We start from the raw sequence: 16,047 nt of genomic DNA on the forward strand, positions 1-16,047 counted from the left end.
GTTTGTCAGTAAAATGAGGGTAGAAATGCTTATGTCACAGATTTGTTATGGGATTAAATGAAGTGATGAATTACGATATGAAGAACAGTGATGAAATAGACCTATACTGCAATCATAATTCTCTCTTTACTATATTGTTTTGTCGACTTTGAGGTTTTGTCCACATAGTGATTTCATTTGTCAGCATATATAAGCTATGTACAAAATCACTGAAAGAATTTTGGCCACATTCCCAGGTATTTTTTTAACACGCATCTTAGATAATTTGCACAAAACTGATTTACAGGCTACCCTTTGAGAAACACTAATTTTCCTTAAAAATGAGCCCCAAACTAATTGATCACCAAAGGCACATGAGAGCTTTGTGAAAAATACATATTCCTACAGTTCCATCTTGAAATTTTTGATTTGGCAGATCTGGGGCAAGGTGTTGGAACTTGTTTTCCAAAAGTTGCCGCGCTGGTTTTGATATTTGCAAACCACTGCTTTACAGCTTTACCATGTCTCCATTTTTTTTTTCCTCATAAAGTTTTTGGCTATGCTTCCTATATATGGATGAGGAGATATCCTTATTGAGACATCCTTCAGCTAGTCCAGATCAGGTTACAGGCATGAAAGCTTGAGGGTGCATGTCTGCATTTGCATGCATTAACCAGATTGACCATCTTCTTACTCTTGGTTGTGTAGCTGCTTTAAGTAAATCAAAGTGCTGAGCCCATATATTAAAGAATCCCTGCAGGAGAAAGGACCATGGGAGACCATCTAGTTCAAACCTCTTACTTCACAGAGGAGGAAACTGAGATTTGCCCAAGGCCACAAGCAAGACTAAGACTAACACTTGGATTTCCACCCCCAGCTCCGTCTCTCTTCCATCCCAATTGGCTGACTGTTCTGCCATTTGAGGAACCTGCAACACCCATGAAACCAGCTTCTCCGGTGTTGGCCAGCAGGTGTAGAAAGTGCTCTGTGAGTAGCTTTCCTGCTTACCTGTCCAGCTGTTTCAAAGGGAGAGCTTTTTCTTTCCTGACTCCAGTCTTCTGTCCTAATAAAAAGACGGAGGAAGGTCACTGAGGGACTGAATGTACTCACTGGGAGAGTCAGCTTGTTCCAGCAGGGGCGCTGTCTTCTCAGTCACCTTCTGGGTTCTTCTCAGCCAAAGCCATCTGTGCCTTTTCTCAAACACCATATCTCTTGATGGCAGAGCCATCATCTTTTTAGTCTGACCATTCTTGTAACCTTCTTTGTCTTGGCATCTCTTACCTGACTTCAGTTGCTTCTATTTGGACACCAGTCAGCTCTGAAGTGCCATTACATTCAACAACTATTAAATACTACCACTCTGTCCCAAGAACAGTCTTACGTAGTCTTACATGGAAAATGAATCCAGCATGGTCCTAGTTTCAGAAGAGGTCACAGTATAACAGGGAGGGAGATTAGTATAAAAATGGTGCAGGAGTGCTTGAGAGTGTCACAGGAGCCACAGCGGCCACTTCTTAGGGGAATCTAAGGAGGCTTTTGGGAGGAGGTGACAGTAGTCTTGCTTTAAGTGCAAAAATTACAGCCCTCAGTATAAATGTGCAACATTTTGCAACCATGGGAAGAGAATGTTTCTAAGACTTAATGAGGAGAGCTAATGCAATTGAGATTAATAAGGCAAAGATCCGCCTGATGGACAGAAAGGGACACTGTAACCTGTGGTGGAAGACCCGAGTCTCCTCCTCATGGTATCACCCCAACCTGTGTAACCTTGGCCAATGCAGTCAGATTCCCTAGGGCTCACTTGACTGCTCATTCAATTCATTCAAATAATGAAACTCGTGTTATAGTTTGTCCTATATACTTGGGATACAGTCAGGTGGAACAAAAGTGCCTCCTCAGCAAAGTGTTTTCTGAGCCAAGGCCTCTGTTTTGAGTAGTTGTTGACCCAGTGAGGGGAAGCTTTGAAAGGAGGAGCTCCGGCCAGTGGGCTGAATAAATATGGGGGTGAAGGATGTGGGTGTGGGAGTTACAAGTCCTGAATGGGAAGCAGTTTCCTTTGGCTGCCGAACCAGAGTGGAGGAGGGAGGCGTGGCAAGAGGCGAGGCTGGGAAGTAGGCTGAGTACACATCGGGGAGGGTGCGTCAGTCATGCTGAGGAGCTGGGTGACGTTTTCTTGGCATAAAGGGAGTAGTCAGAGAACTGAGATAGTCATATTTGCATGGCTAGTGTAGAGGACGGACTAGAGGCCCACAAAACTGAGGCCGGATAATGAATGGCGGGTATCATCTAATCTAGAAAGGCTGATGCCCTTAAACAGGTAGCGACGGGGGGTGAGCAGAGCAGTTGGTCCATTGGTTGAAGAGCCCTTTAGAGAATAGCGTTGATGTGACTTGATGCTCACGAAGGGTGAGGGAAAAGGACACCTGCTGGGTTTCTGACTTGTGCAACTGGGTGGATTATAGTGCTGTTCACTGCGAAAGAAACCCAGGAGGAGGAGCAAGTTCCAACAGGAAGATGACGATCTCTAACGTGAGGGGATGAGCCCCGCTGCTCTGTCCTGGGGCTCTTCAGTGTGAACTGGCCCTCCACATGCTGAGAATATCACACACACACTGTCCCACTTAATCTTTATAACTGTGGGAGGTATTATTATGTGCATTCAAAAGATGTAGGAGCTGAGGCTCAGAGAGCTGACTGCCTCACATAACATGCCTCCGCTAATAAGTAGTGGAGCCAAAAGTTCAGACCAGAATGCTAAAGCGGGTGTATTTCATCCTAAAACACACGTACCTTCTGTTATATCACTCTGCTTTCCTTTTAGCTCTGACGCATTTAATTCTGTGAAAATAGGTCACTTGTAGAACACAATCAACTTTAGACTTTATGGATGGTTAAATCGAAGGCATAAACTCTACCTTCTAATTTATCATTATCTCTTCTTCGGAAAACTGCAGCTGCCTTGAAACTCATCTTTGAATCCACTCTTCTTTTCCAATCTATTTCATTTGCTGCAGCCAGAGTGATCTTTTTAATGTTCAGTTTTGATCGTCACACTATTGCTTAAAAGATTTCAATGCCTTCCCAGTGCTATTAGGATAGTCGGCCGAATCCTTAACAGGCGTCAGTGATGCAGCCCTTGTTAACTGAGCTACTCTGTCTTGTGCCATTTCCCACCTTCTTCTCTGCGTTTGGGCCACACTGGTTCCTCCAGTTCCTGGAATGTGCTGTGGTCTTCTCTGCTGGGAATACTCTCCTTTTACCTGTATACCAGCTACTCCTTTTCTCCATCTCTCAGCTCGTGTTGTCAATGCGTCAGGTCCTGATACACTCACTTAAGCCCTCATTACTTTTCATCTGAGAATCACTGCAGTTTGTATTCATACACGAATTTGTGTTGATTATTTTTTTCTCATCCGTTAGGTTCCATGAAAGTAGTTATATAACTCTTTTGCCAGGCGTATCACTGGCACTCAGTAGATATTTTCCAAGTTAACTAATACATTTATAAATGAATAAACATGATTCTGGATTAGCTGCTTTATAGTTGATTGTGTATTTGGTATGTTACTATTTAAAATTGAAAAAGAACTTTTTTTTTCCTGCAAAATAAACTGAGCTTCAGTCACATACAATATTGTTTTTTAATACCTCGATGATATAATATGTCGCCTGGTATTATATTGTAATTGGTTTTTCCCTTTCTGAAGTCAATTTTTCTTTGCTTGGTAAATGAAGCTATTTCCAACAGCATAGGGGTAATTACTAAACTGACATTTTTTTTGGATTATACCAATTAAACCAGGGCAATTAAAACTTGGAAATGGCAACTATAAAAGAACAATATGTCATCATTGTGTTCCAATAAAGGATGGAAATGTATCATAATTTGTTTTTAAATGTCACATCTTTATTGCACTTGCTAATTAAATGAGATTTTCCATCCTAGCCTTGCTGAAAATAATTTAGAATTTTCAGGAGTGATATCTTATTTTTTCCCCCTCAAGAACAATTCTCTGCCATGTGACTAGCATAGTCTAACAAATGAGGCTTGTATAAAGCCTGAGGAAGGATGCAGTTAATGTGTCAGCCCACAGCCCTTAAGTGGAGGTGGGCTGTCAGTGCTCAAAATAGGCTCCCAGGACTCTGGGATGAATAAATGATTGGACTGTGGGACGGAATCTAGTGAGAGAGATTTTTGCATTCTATTCTACACATGCATTGCTGAGACCCCCTGGAATTGCCTACTGAAATTGCCTACTGAAATTTGACAATCATAGTTATCTAGCCTTTCAGACTCAGAGAGCTAACTGAGGGGCTTGGATTATATGAGGGTTAAACAATTTTTTTTTCTTTAGCTTGAATAGCCTAGAATTCCACAGGAAAGAGGAGGGGAATTAAAAGTAGGTGGAGGAAGGCTGACATGCTAACCATTCAAGTTATGATTGTTACAGGAGATAGAGTACTGGCCATGAGGGCTTGATTTTTGGTACAGTCCAGTATTTGCCAACAGTAAGGATCCTGATCTCCTAGAATTCTACAGAATTATTGGAGAGATCCACAAAATAAATACTGTCACATACCATGTAGACTACCATTTTTCAAATGTATATAGGTTATTGTTATAAAAATAAGAGTTAATTTCTTTAAAATGTCTATTTCATAGTACCTTTTCAACTATTTTATATTTTCTCAATCAACAGATACCTAGAAAATGTAAGTTTTTCACCCTTGAGGAGTCATCTTGGCATTAAACCTCAATAAACATGGTCGTAGCACTCATACTATAGGATGTACAGTCTTTCTGTTTATTTTCCCCACACCTAGTATTTCTGAGAACCTTCAAATTCTCTGAATCTCTCCTGGGTGCTTGCTATTTGTCACTCTTTCTGGCCTGAAGCTCTGGTCTCCCTGCTCACCATTTCTGCTGTCTCCTGAAGCTTTTGATGCTGCTGCATCTCTCTCTAGTCTGTATCACCTTAGCTGGTCCTCAGGGTACACCCTTTGCTGCCTACAGCAGAGATAGCACTAAGATGGTTGTAGTGCATAGTAAATGTTACCAAAGACTTGAAGATAATATGAAAGAATTATAGTGCAGAAAAGGGAAACCTAGAATTAGATACTCAACACCATGACTACAAGAGTCCATTAATTGTGCCCACTCGCAGGGCTCCCCTACTGGTTGACTTTCGCCTTAGTGTCCTGCCTGCCACCTTGTTTCAGGTGTCTGCCCACGTCCACAGGCATGATTACTGCAATCTTGTTCTGCCTCCCTGGAACCTAGGCTGGAATCCCTCTCCCTACACATAGAGAAATCAGTATATGTTATGATTGTTATATCTTGGCAGTTATGCAATTCATACCCCAATGAATACAACATTTAAATTGCAGTAGTAAGTAATTAGTGTTACTAGTGTTATTGTCTGAATCTCATCATTCCAAAGTGGAATTCTTATGTAACTAAGCCTCCTTCTGGTACAGGAAAAAGAATGTGGGGAGAGAGGATGGCTGTGTCCCAGGTCTCAGTTGAGTTCCTAGGACACGCCCTGCCAAGTGTGGGTCCTTGGCTTCACACAGGAAAGAATTCAAGAGTGAGCCACAGTTGAGTAAAGACAGATTTATTCAGAGAGCTACATACTCCATAGACAAGAGTGCAGGCTGTTTTAGAAGGCAAGAGAAAGGCCACAAGGTGCGAGATTGGTGCTCAATTTTAAAGTAAAAGTAGTTATACACACACTCCATAGACAAAGTGTGGGCTGTCTCGGAAGGCTAGGGACTGAGAGGCACGAGGCATGGGGATGAGGGTTTAAAGTAAAAATAGTTACACACTCCATAGACAGAGTGCAGGCCATCTCACTCAGAAGGGAGAGCAGACACGAGGCATGGTGTTGTTAGTTTTTATGGGCTTGATAACTTCTTACGCTAACGTGGGAGGATTATTCCAACTACCTTTGGGAAGGGACTGGGATTCCCAGGATTTGGGCCGCCTCCCACTTTTTGACCTTTTACTGTCAGCCTTGAAGCTGTCATGGCCCCTGTGGGTGTGCCAATTACCATGCTAATATATTACAATGAGCATATAATGAAGCTCAAGGTCTACTAGAAGTCAAATCTCCTGCCATCTTGGGCCTCAAGGTCTACTGGGAGTTGAATCTCCGCCATCTTAGTGTTAATTGCTATGTCATTCCTTGAGTGGCTGTGCCCTACCCCCTTCCTTCCTGTCTCACTTCCACCCTAACAATCTATTTCCCATCAAGAGGACTTTCCAACCCAAGAAGTGATTTTTTTTTTTTATAAAGCCTTAGGAGAACACAGATTGACTGCTAAGCAAGGCTCAAGGTCAAGATGTGGACATATATTGCCCCAGTAGACTTTACAATCAGAAACTTGCCCTTGAGCACATGAAGACCTGACCCTCATAGAGCAGGATAGCAGAAGGTCTACCTTTGTCTCCCACATACCCCTTAGAGGTTGGTCCTTTTCCCTTACAAATTACACCCACTGTATCTACTAGTGATCTGATGTTAAAAAGTAGTTTTTATCCTTAAAAGAATTAGAAACTATCATCATTGTGGATGAAGTACTGTCCATATGTCCAATGTTGTGATGTCTAAACCTGATTCTGAAATTAACAGGATCTCCATCATACCAGCAATCTGATCTCTGCCTCATCTTTGAAATCAAGGTTGCTTTTTCATTTGTTTGTTTAATATTTGTTTATTAATTTGCTGATGACCAAATTCCTTTTAGCCCTTAACTCTCAGATATCTCCAAGTTACTTATACATTGTCAATTTTTTTGTGTTTCTCTTGACAGTCTTTACTAGCACTGATTACTTTAACTTTGCATCAATTCCATTAAATTGTAAAATAGGTAAAAGAAAGTGGATTAGATATGCTTCAGTCAAGGTCAGACAGACATTTGAGTCTTGTGCAAAATGTTACATTTCAGGTTTTAAAATTAGGCTATTGAAATATTCCTCTAAATTCTTTTTTTTTTAACATTTTTTATTGATTTATAATCATTTTACAATGTTGTGTCATCCTCTAAATTCTTAAATGCCAAAAAACACACTTATTAATCTTCACCCAGCTACCAAACTTCACAGGTCATTAAAAATGTGTTATGAGAAGTTAGTCACTTGCCCTCAGTTATAGATGGTAACAGAATTAGGAAATGAATCATATGTTTCCATACTACCCTTAATTTTAAAAATGGAAGTTACAACTCAAATAAATTAAAGGTAGAGAGTGTGCCAGAGTGCAGCTCATATTTAAAAGCTGCAGTTTTAAAAAGACTAAAAATGCTCTTTACAGTTATAATTACCACTATGTACATGAAAAACAGAGATGAGAATGACTCAACATACGTTTTTCAGATAAATCTGGAGGCAGGTTATAGAAAGGATTCAAAGAAAGAAAAGATTCTCAGGCTCAGAAGAGTGTACTGCATTCATAAATGCAGCAGCAAAATGGCCAACACTGGGCCTCGGGTGGACAAATGCCTATAGACAAAAAAAAACAGCAAAAATCTTCTGCTTGGACTGGGCTAGCTTATCTTAAAAAAAAAGTACATCAAAGAAACATGGTGTTTCAGACTACAGAAAGCCTTCAATTAAAATGTACTGGGAAGCAGGTTTTGAGTTTTAATCTTTGAAATTAAAATACTATAAAATGTAAAGAATATTCAAGTTTACAGAAGATAGATAGGCACTTCCACTCTCTGTCCATGCTTCAGAGAGAATCTGCTGGGGAAAGCGACATACACAAGTAGGTAAAAACAGACAAACAAAAAAATCCCCAAATTCATGAGCACGTGTATTGCTTTCATTCTTTCCACACCTGTGATGGGGGTTTCTGAAAATGCCAGAGTGCTTCTTTCTTTGTCCCCTATGACCTATGCTTACATACATATGTCACTGTCCTGCAGCCCCCAGTGTGCAAGGCTTTGAGATTTTCAGAAACCTCTGTACTCTAGGGTGGAGTATGTAGCTTGGGATTTAAGAGCTAACTCCTCTGAGACTGAAAAACCCAGGAACAGTTTTCCCAGTGACACAAGAATAACGTGAACCAGAGCGCTCATAATTTAAATGAAACAAGAGCCATTGTAAACATACCAATTTGATTTTTCTCTAGGCTCACACTTTTCAGTACAGTGAAAAATGTTTTCAGTAAAATTTATCCACCTAGTTCTGAAATTTTTAGTAAAATTTATTCTCCAAATTTTGAGGTTATTGAACAAATACACCTAGTCCTTAGGTGAAACAAGTTGTCTTTTAAAAGCTTATAAATCAATTATGCAGGAGGGATAAATTGGGAGATATGGATTAACATATACACACTACTATATATAAAATAGATAAACAACAAGGACCTACTGTATAGCACAGGGAAATATTTTCAATATTTTATGATAACCTCTAATAGAAAATAACCTGAAAAAGAATATGTATGTAGTGTAATTGAATCATTTTGCCATATACCTGAAACTAATACAACATTGGAATCAACTATACTTCAATGAAGAAACAAAAACAAAAACAAAAAACCCAAAACCCAAAACACTTTTTTTAAAAGCACTGTTCACAAGGCTTATCTGATTCTTGATCAGTTTTGCTCACACACACACACAAAGCTTATAAGTGAATTAGTGTATGCTTTAATTACTACTTTCTCCCTTCATTCTTGGCTATTTTTGATAGATGATTAGGAAGTTTAGGAGGGTTTAAGTGTGTAAGGTAAGTGGAATGAAAGAAAGAATAGAAAGAAAACTGTAAAAATCTAGATTCTCCTGCCTACACTGAAAATGAAAAATAAGAGGATATTTTAGTTATTGAGGAAACATTGCATGACAAGAAATAGGGAAACATTCTCAGAGAGGTTAAGGCATCTGCCCAATGTTATGCAGTTGGTGGCACCGAGAACACGGGTTTGACTCCAACATCCCCACCTACCTTAAAAATAGGCAGAAGATAAAATGTTGTAACTCAAGAAAGTCTTTCCCAAATACCTCTCCTTTTCCATTAGCTAATCTGTGGACATGCCACCATTAACAATTTGCTTTATGGGTCTAAGACTTTGTCTGGAGTTTTCCTTGTAGGAAGCGTAGAGCATACTTTTGTGAATGAATTAAATAAATATTTCCCAAAAGTTGGTTTGGGTCGGATGAAGAGGAAGAGGACACTGGAAGTTCTATGGCAGGAGTGGAGCCTAGGGAGGAGAACTGATGAAGGAAGATGGTGAAGGGTGCAGAGCAGTCTGTCTGAGAGAGTCTACAGTTGATCAGAGGCTGGACATACTGTTATAGTGAAACGGTCCTCTAAAACGTGTTCTAAAGTGATCATGCAGTGTCTCCCTTACTTCATGGCCTTTATATGTCCATTCCCAGTATTTGTCCTATTAAAAACAGCTGTTTTACATTGCTCACATTTCAAAAGATTATTTCTGATTTTTTAAATTCAGAAGACTATAAGTGATGTCCTCTCCCCAAATGTTAGTTGAGTTTTTAAATAAGATCTTCAATCTTCCCTTTTCTTAGTCCTTTTTTTTTTTTTTTTACAATCTCTGATACATCTTAGTCAATATCATCCAGACATTCTGGCCTCTCAAACTGACTCTCCAGTGTCAACAAGCTTTAGTGAACAATTCTCTCTGCTATTTTCAATGTATCAGAGTATTTCTCCTTCCTTTTCTCACACCTATTAGTGATGATCTTTGAAAAATTATAATTATACTAATTTTAGATTATTATAAACAGAATCAGTTTTTTAGTGTTTTCTTCAGTGATGTTAATTATAATGGAGTTGGGGGAATTTTTCTGTACTAAAATTCATCTGCATCCTTAAATGAACATCAAAGGACAAACAACAAAAAATCTGACGTGAAAAAGATCAAAGTGGTAGGATGACTTGAAAGATCTGTTTTGGTTGAGAAACACTCCCGGCTTAGGATTTAATGCAGCAATGCTTAAAATGCCAACACGGGGTAATTTTATCAAATTCTATAACATAAGCCTCCCATCTGCACAGACAGAATCTGCAAATGATGTGGATTTCAGTCAGATCGATGTGAAGTTCATTTGAAAAGCACTCATTGAACACCTACTATCCAGTGTCCATACTTGGACCCTCTTTGTTCTTGCCTCCCAGGAGGTATGATCTTCTGGGGGTAAAACAAGTCACCCACATAGAATGTTTAGTGAACAACATATTAAACTGATGTAGTGGTGAACTTCAGGGTTGGTTATCAGAGTGAAAGGTGCAAGAGCTCAGGGGATGACTGATGGAGTCAAGGCCATCAGTATATGTCCTGATAAAGCAGGTCTGGACAAAGTTAGTTTTATAATTTATTTAATTTTTAACTTACTACAAGGAAATTTTAATAAGGCCTGAAATTAGATGAGATTTCCGAGGCTATGTATATGCATTAGAAACCACCAGTAAACGATCCATTCTTTTGAATGATGCATGTGATTAGACACTGAGGCAGCATCATTTATAGATTTTTTTTCCAGTGTAATATTAGAGAAAGATGGAGAAGAATCTGACCCAACCTTTACTCCAATTCAGTTATTCTCAAACTTACCTGATAGTAAGAATCTCCTAGGTGCTTCAATACATATGGTGTCAAACATACAGAATCAGAGACTCTATGGAAGGCACTGGGAGCCTCTTGTTAACAGACTTCCCATATGAATCTTCTGAACAGACAAGTTTGGGAAATAGTGCTCTAGTTCATCTGGAATAAGATTAATTTTAGGTAAATAAGCTTTTTACCCACCCTTGTTTTCTCTCTGCCTCTGTTTCTCCCTCTCTCCCCCATTAGGCTTAAAAAAAAAAATTAAGAAAAGCTAAATTGCTTCAGACTCACTGTGTTAGTCTCCAGGCTGGCAGAGGTGAGATACAGGTTTCCCAGGGGCCTCATTTTTTTTTTTAATCTTCTCCTTTCCACAATTTAATCAACTATTAAGGTGAAAAATCTAGTTCTTCTCTGTGCAGTGGCTCCTAACAGAGAGAGGAATTAATTTACACTGCCTGGTGTCAGGATGTAATGTGATTATGCTGGCAAAGATATAAAAAGAAAATACCCAAAGCTTCTGAAAAAAATTCAAAAGAGGTCACTGTTAGAGCAGGTGGATGAAGCAAGGAGCTTGCTGGTTTAGTAGTTACTGAGCTAAAAGGATATTCAGTGTATATAGCTAGGGCAGCTTGGAGAAGGTCACCACACTGTAATTATAGCATTCCAGGGGAGAGTTCAGAATTTTACAGTTAAATGCATATTTATTTGTCTTACTGTATAAAAGTGACTAAAAGATCTGGTAAATACAGTGCAGTCAAATGTCAGTTACCCCCAGGGAATCTAATGGTGGGTTTCCTTTGCTGCATTCTTTGGGAACTTCTCTACTTTATAATTGGAAAATGTCTTTACATAAATTGCGAACTTATTTTCATATTTTAACAGAAATAACTGCAAAGAAAACATGCACCAAAAAGACAACACAGTCAAAATTAAACCAAAAAAATCTTAGAATCCTTAAGTAAACATTTATATTTGACCGCTTACTAATTTTTAGTGACTTCTGCCAATTGTTGTGACATGGGAGATAATCTAGGAAGTAAAACTAGCACAACTGAAAATAATAATAATTAAATTACAGATACAGTTATACCACCAGCTATAGGAATTTGCTTCCATTTTATTCTGTAGAAGGATTTTAAGGCATCTGAATGTGTGTGTTCACAGATTATATAAGTATACTGTATATGTTATGTTATATACTAGTGAATGAGAAGTATAAAGAGAACAAAAAGTGATTTTTATTCAAAGTTGTGCATATTATTTCAATCATATGATCTCCACTTTTAAGATTCAAAGTTAAATTAAAGTTTTTATATCAGATGAATTGCTTGAACAATGTTTTGAGTTGGTTTAACCCTGTGGAAAATATGTGGTTTGAGGAGAAAATTCTTGTTGAAGGGATTCATGCATATGGTAGACAGCATAGTAGGTGAATTTTAGATGAGTTCTGGATCTGTAATTTTATTACTCTCATTATTTTTATTCTGTTCTAATTGTAAATTTATAAGGGTCTGTGATTCAAGAAAGGAGGCAATGTAATGAAATAATTAAAAGTCCACATTTTGGAATTACACGTAACAGCACTTAAATCCTAATTTAGAGTGAGTTCCTAAAGTTTGGAAGATTCAATTTTAATTGTCTCATTTGAATTATAGAGATATTTCTCTCTCTCTCTCTGACACTTATGATAAAGATTAAATGAAATAATGTGTATGAGGCAATTTACTATCTTGCTAAGTAAGAACTCTATTAAGCGTAGCTGTTTTAAGTTTGTAGAGATGATAATTATTTTAATTATCAGCTAATACTTCTTTGCTCCTTTACACTTCCTTTAATGCTTTATCTAAACACTATTCCCTATGGAATGGTAAACATTATCTAGAATAAAAGCTCACTTAACTTTTTGACTAGCTTTTTAAAATACAAAGAGCCATAGTCTTGAAGTCAATGTTATCTCTAGCAAATAACTTGACTTTTTTGAGAGAAAATCTTTTCTGAGCTGAGGCTAGAGAACTGAGAACAAATCTTAGAGTGGGAAAGGTGATGACACAGGAGTTCATTTTTATGTTTCTGGGAGGGAACTGAATCATTGACTAATTGATGGGAGAATTCAAGATGTAATGAGACAGTAGACAATGTATGAGTCTCTGGAATGGTGCCCAGGACCCCAGCTCACTGGGTGGAGCGACAAGAGGATTAAACAATAGAAATTTGAATGGGGTTAGGAAATCCAAGTGTAGAAAGTATGAGGTCTTAATTAAATTGAGCCTCTTAAGGAAGTTCCACATCTAGTATGACCTTAGAAAGACAGAACAGGCCAAATAGAGTTGTTAAATGAAGAAGCAGTGAGGATACAAACTGCTCACTCACTTCCTCTTATATAACAAGTTTTAACTCTTGAAGACTCTGTTTTAAGTTACCTTGAGTCATGTTAACTATTTTAACTGGGGGAAGGGGTGCTCATGTTGTGAAACCAGTTTGTAAGTGTCAAGGAATTTAATTTTAATTTATTTTTCACTGGATCAAAGTGTCCATGCCTACTATGGGATATTTTAGCACAATGAGTGCTATAACCATGGGGAATTAAAGCAAGACAAGAATTCTGATGATTAAGGTGAAGCATACCTGTTTGTCCTCTCCTTTATATTCAGTAACTCTCCTAAGTAAAGCCCCCATTATGGGGGATGTGATGGTTAAGTTTAGTTTTAACTCCAGGTATGACTATAATTTTAGCTCTAGTATTGGTCAAAGCCATAAAGCTTGCCAGTTGGTGAATTTCAGCAAATATTAAAGTTAATTCAAAATCTATGAGACACAAAAGCCAATCAACGTCCTTTCATCATTTGCTATATAAATGCATTCAGCAAATTTTGAATTTTGTATTCGGTCAAATTGTGGGCCTTTGTTTTAGTTGTTTTTTTCTTAGTGTCCTCCTCCCCATATCCGGGTTTCCTTCTTCCCTTATTTTGTTTATCTTATTATTGTTGTTGGTCACTGGATATACTCGGGGGTGGGGTGGTCCTCCCCACCCTGATCATATTTATAAGTTGTTTCATCCAGAGCCCCTCAAATTAGTATATGAGGATTTGGGGTCTACCTCCCATCTGTTGTTGATTTATATGGTTTAAAGGCCCTAGGTTTGAATTAACCCCTTCATGGAGCCACAGGGTGCCATGAGTGTTTCCCTATAAACCCAAGAATTAGGATCTTTGTTGCGATAGAGACACAGGCAGCTGAGTGGTGCAGGGGAAGAGTGCTGGGCCTACAACCTACACTTGATGGATCAAAACCATTCTCTGCCACGGCCCCTTTTCTATTGTGTAGGCTCCCTGTCTTGGTTCCCCCCACCAACTCCGTGCAAATTCCCCGGGAGTATTTTGAGTTTCTAACCGTGTAGAGTTGCAGTTTTCAGCTTCTGTGTGCACAGTCACCTGTGATGCAGACGTTCTGGGTGTTTGAAGAAAGGTTCAGGACCTTGGTGGCCTCCATCATTGATGGCTACCTCTTCCTCCGGGGAGTGTCAGTATCCCTGGCATAAGGGTCCACATTTTGTCTGAGACGTGGATGGAGGCCATAAGGCCCCTGATTATAACCTTAGCCTTGGTGCATTGGCTGCGGGGTTTGCACTGGGAGAGCAGTTGAGTACCAAATGCTCCTTCCTCCCCCCACCCTTTTTTTTTCATCAGCCCCTGGGCCACGGGCCATCATGGACGTGCACCTTAATAACCCTGAGGGTCAGGAGAGCACAAGCAACAGCAGCAAGGGAAGCAGCAGCACAAGAAGCCAGCAAGGTCGCTACCCTTGCACAAACAGCAACATCAGCGGGGATGCTGTGCTTAATTCTGTGTGGGGTGGTGGTCTCCTGACTTTCCACAGATCTCACAATAGGTCGTCTCTGGGCCTGTCCCAGAGGTGTGCAGTTACAGTGTCTGTGTAGGTTTGCAAGCGGCCAGTGACAGTGCCCAGGCTAGACGCAGTGGCCTAGCCTGACCTTGGTAAGCAGGACTGAAGCACTGACTGGATGTGGTGCTGTGCTTTCACTGCCTGCACAGGTAGGAGCCTCACAGACTACCTGCCAAACACAGGCTAAACCTGACAGCCCCAGGTTATGCTACGGTATAGTCAATTAACAATTCTCATCCTGGAGACAGAGTGTTTTAGGGCCCAAAGAGAGAGCAGTGGCTGACAAACACAACAAAGTACCACACGGGACATAGCTTTAGACCTGCCGGGAGTTATTGCTTCCGTCCCAGGCAGCCTTCATCCTATCATGGAAGCAGATAAGTTTACCAAGAGCAGTTCATTAAAACGTTCTGGGTGTCCTTGGTCATGGTTGGGCATATCATGTGTTTCATGACACTGGTGGTTTTTAATTGCCTCCTGTTCAACCCACTGGTGAGGGAGAGATTCCTGTCCTGGGGGTATGGGGCTGGCTAAACACACAACACTTGGCACTGGACAGATGAGATTGACAGCAGATTATCAGTCACATAAATGCACAGCCCAGGGAGAAGGACACTGTAGGCCACGCAGAGCCTCGTGGGAACTGTACTCAGGAACAGAGTCAACAACCAAGGACTAGGGGAGGCAGACTTTGTAGTAACGAGAGGGCGTGGTGCCTCCTGGTTCTCACAAGAGGATGTGGTGGACTTGTTTGAATAATTCCACAGACTGATACGGAACTACAAACTACCACTCAGGGGTAAGCAGGAACTGGGCCTTGTCCCCTTGAAAAGGAGGGTTGTTGGGCCAGTGTCCCTTACCCACAGGAGTGGAGTTGGGAGGGAAACCCATGATGGGGCCACTTGCAGCCCTCACAGTGTTACTAGCTGTCAGGGCAGCGTGTAATACGGAGCCTTAGTTTTAGGCCTTACACCTCATGGAGAAATGAACCCTGTGGATGATTGTGAATTGGTTAGAAATTTACACCAGAGAATAATTTTCATGTGGAAGTGAATAATTTTACTTTGAATCACAAGTCTATTTTCTGCTATGAAGGAAAAATAGGGATCTGTGGGTTAAAATAAGTTCTGTTCAGGAATAATGCAGGTACATTATTGCACATCTGTTTCTTTGTGACTGAATGAAATGAATATCTTGCTATTACTCGGAAAAGAGAAGATTGACACTTGGCCAGAACTTTCTTTTCTGATACTATGGGAGACTTAATGCTCTTAAAAAACCTTAGTACCCAACATCCTGAAGTGTAAGATAAAATATTTTCAAAACTCTTTTTAAATGAGTGTTCATATTGCCAAATAAGGAAGAGAATACTTCATAAACCCAGAACAAGGAGAAACCACAAATCTAGGGGCAGGTGAGTGCTGTACCCAGAGGCTTCCCTGGGTTCCCTAGTGACTCATGACTTCTGCTTTCAAGAGCTGGGTTCTGGGGACAAGGAAAGAAACTTTGGACCCACTCAGGTCAGGAAATCAGATTGGGTCCCCTGCATAAGGTTTGGTCTGCTGAAGCGTGACGTGCTCAGTCACAAGTA

The 16,047-nt window shown here is 39.9% G+C and overlaps 1 protein-coding gene across 13 annotated transcripts in view; it reads left to right on the forward strand.

Annotated features, from left to right (window-relative positions):
- PKIB (cAMP-dependent protein kinase inhibitor beta) overlaps positions 1 to 16,047 on the forward strand; it is a 103,159-nt gene that overhangs the window by 62,203 nt on the left and 24,909 nt on the right. For 6 of the 13 annotated variants that reach the window (XM_072965817.1, XM_072965818.1, XM_072965816.1 and 3 more), the window contains one exon: positions 14,240 to 14,344. The exons of 6 other annotated variants lie outside the window; for them this stretch is intronic. In XM_072965817.1, coding sequence (XP_072821918.1) covers positions 14,260 to 14,344 — 85 coding nt within the window. In that variant the 5' untranslated portion in view covers positions 14,240 to 14,259. Of the gene's footprint in view, positions 1 to 856; positions 967 to 14,239; positions 14,345 to 16,047 lie in introns of all 13 variants that reach the window. One more of the 13 variants, XM_072965821.1, reaches the window with a different exon arrangement.

Source organism: Vicugna pacos, chromosome 8, assembly GCF_048564905.1.
Source record: "Vicugna pacos chromosome 8, VicPac4, whole genome shotgun sequence".
In the NCBI taxonomy this organism is placed as follows: Eukaryota; Metazoa; Chordata; class Mammalia; order Artiodactyla; family Camelidae; genus Vicugna; species Vicugna pacos.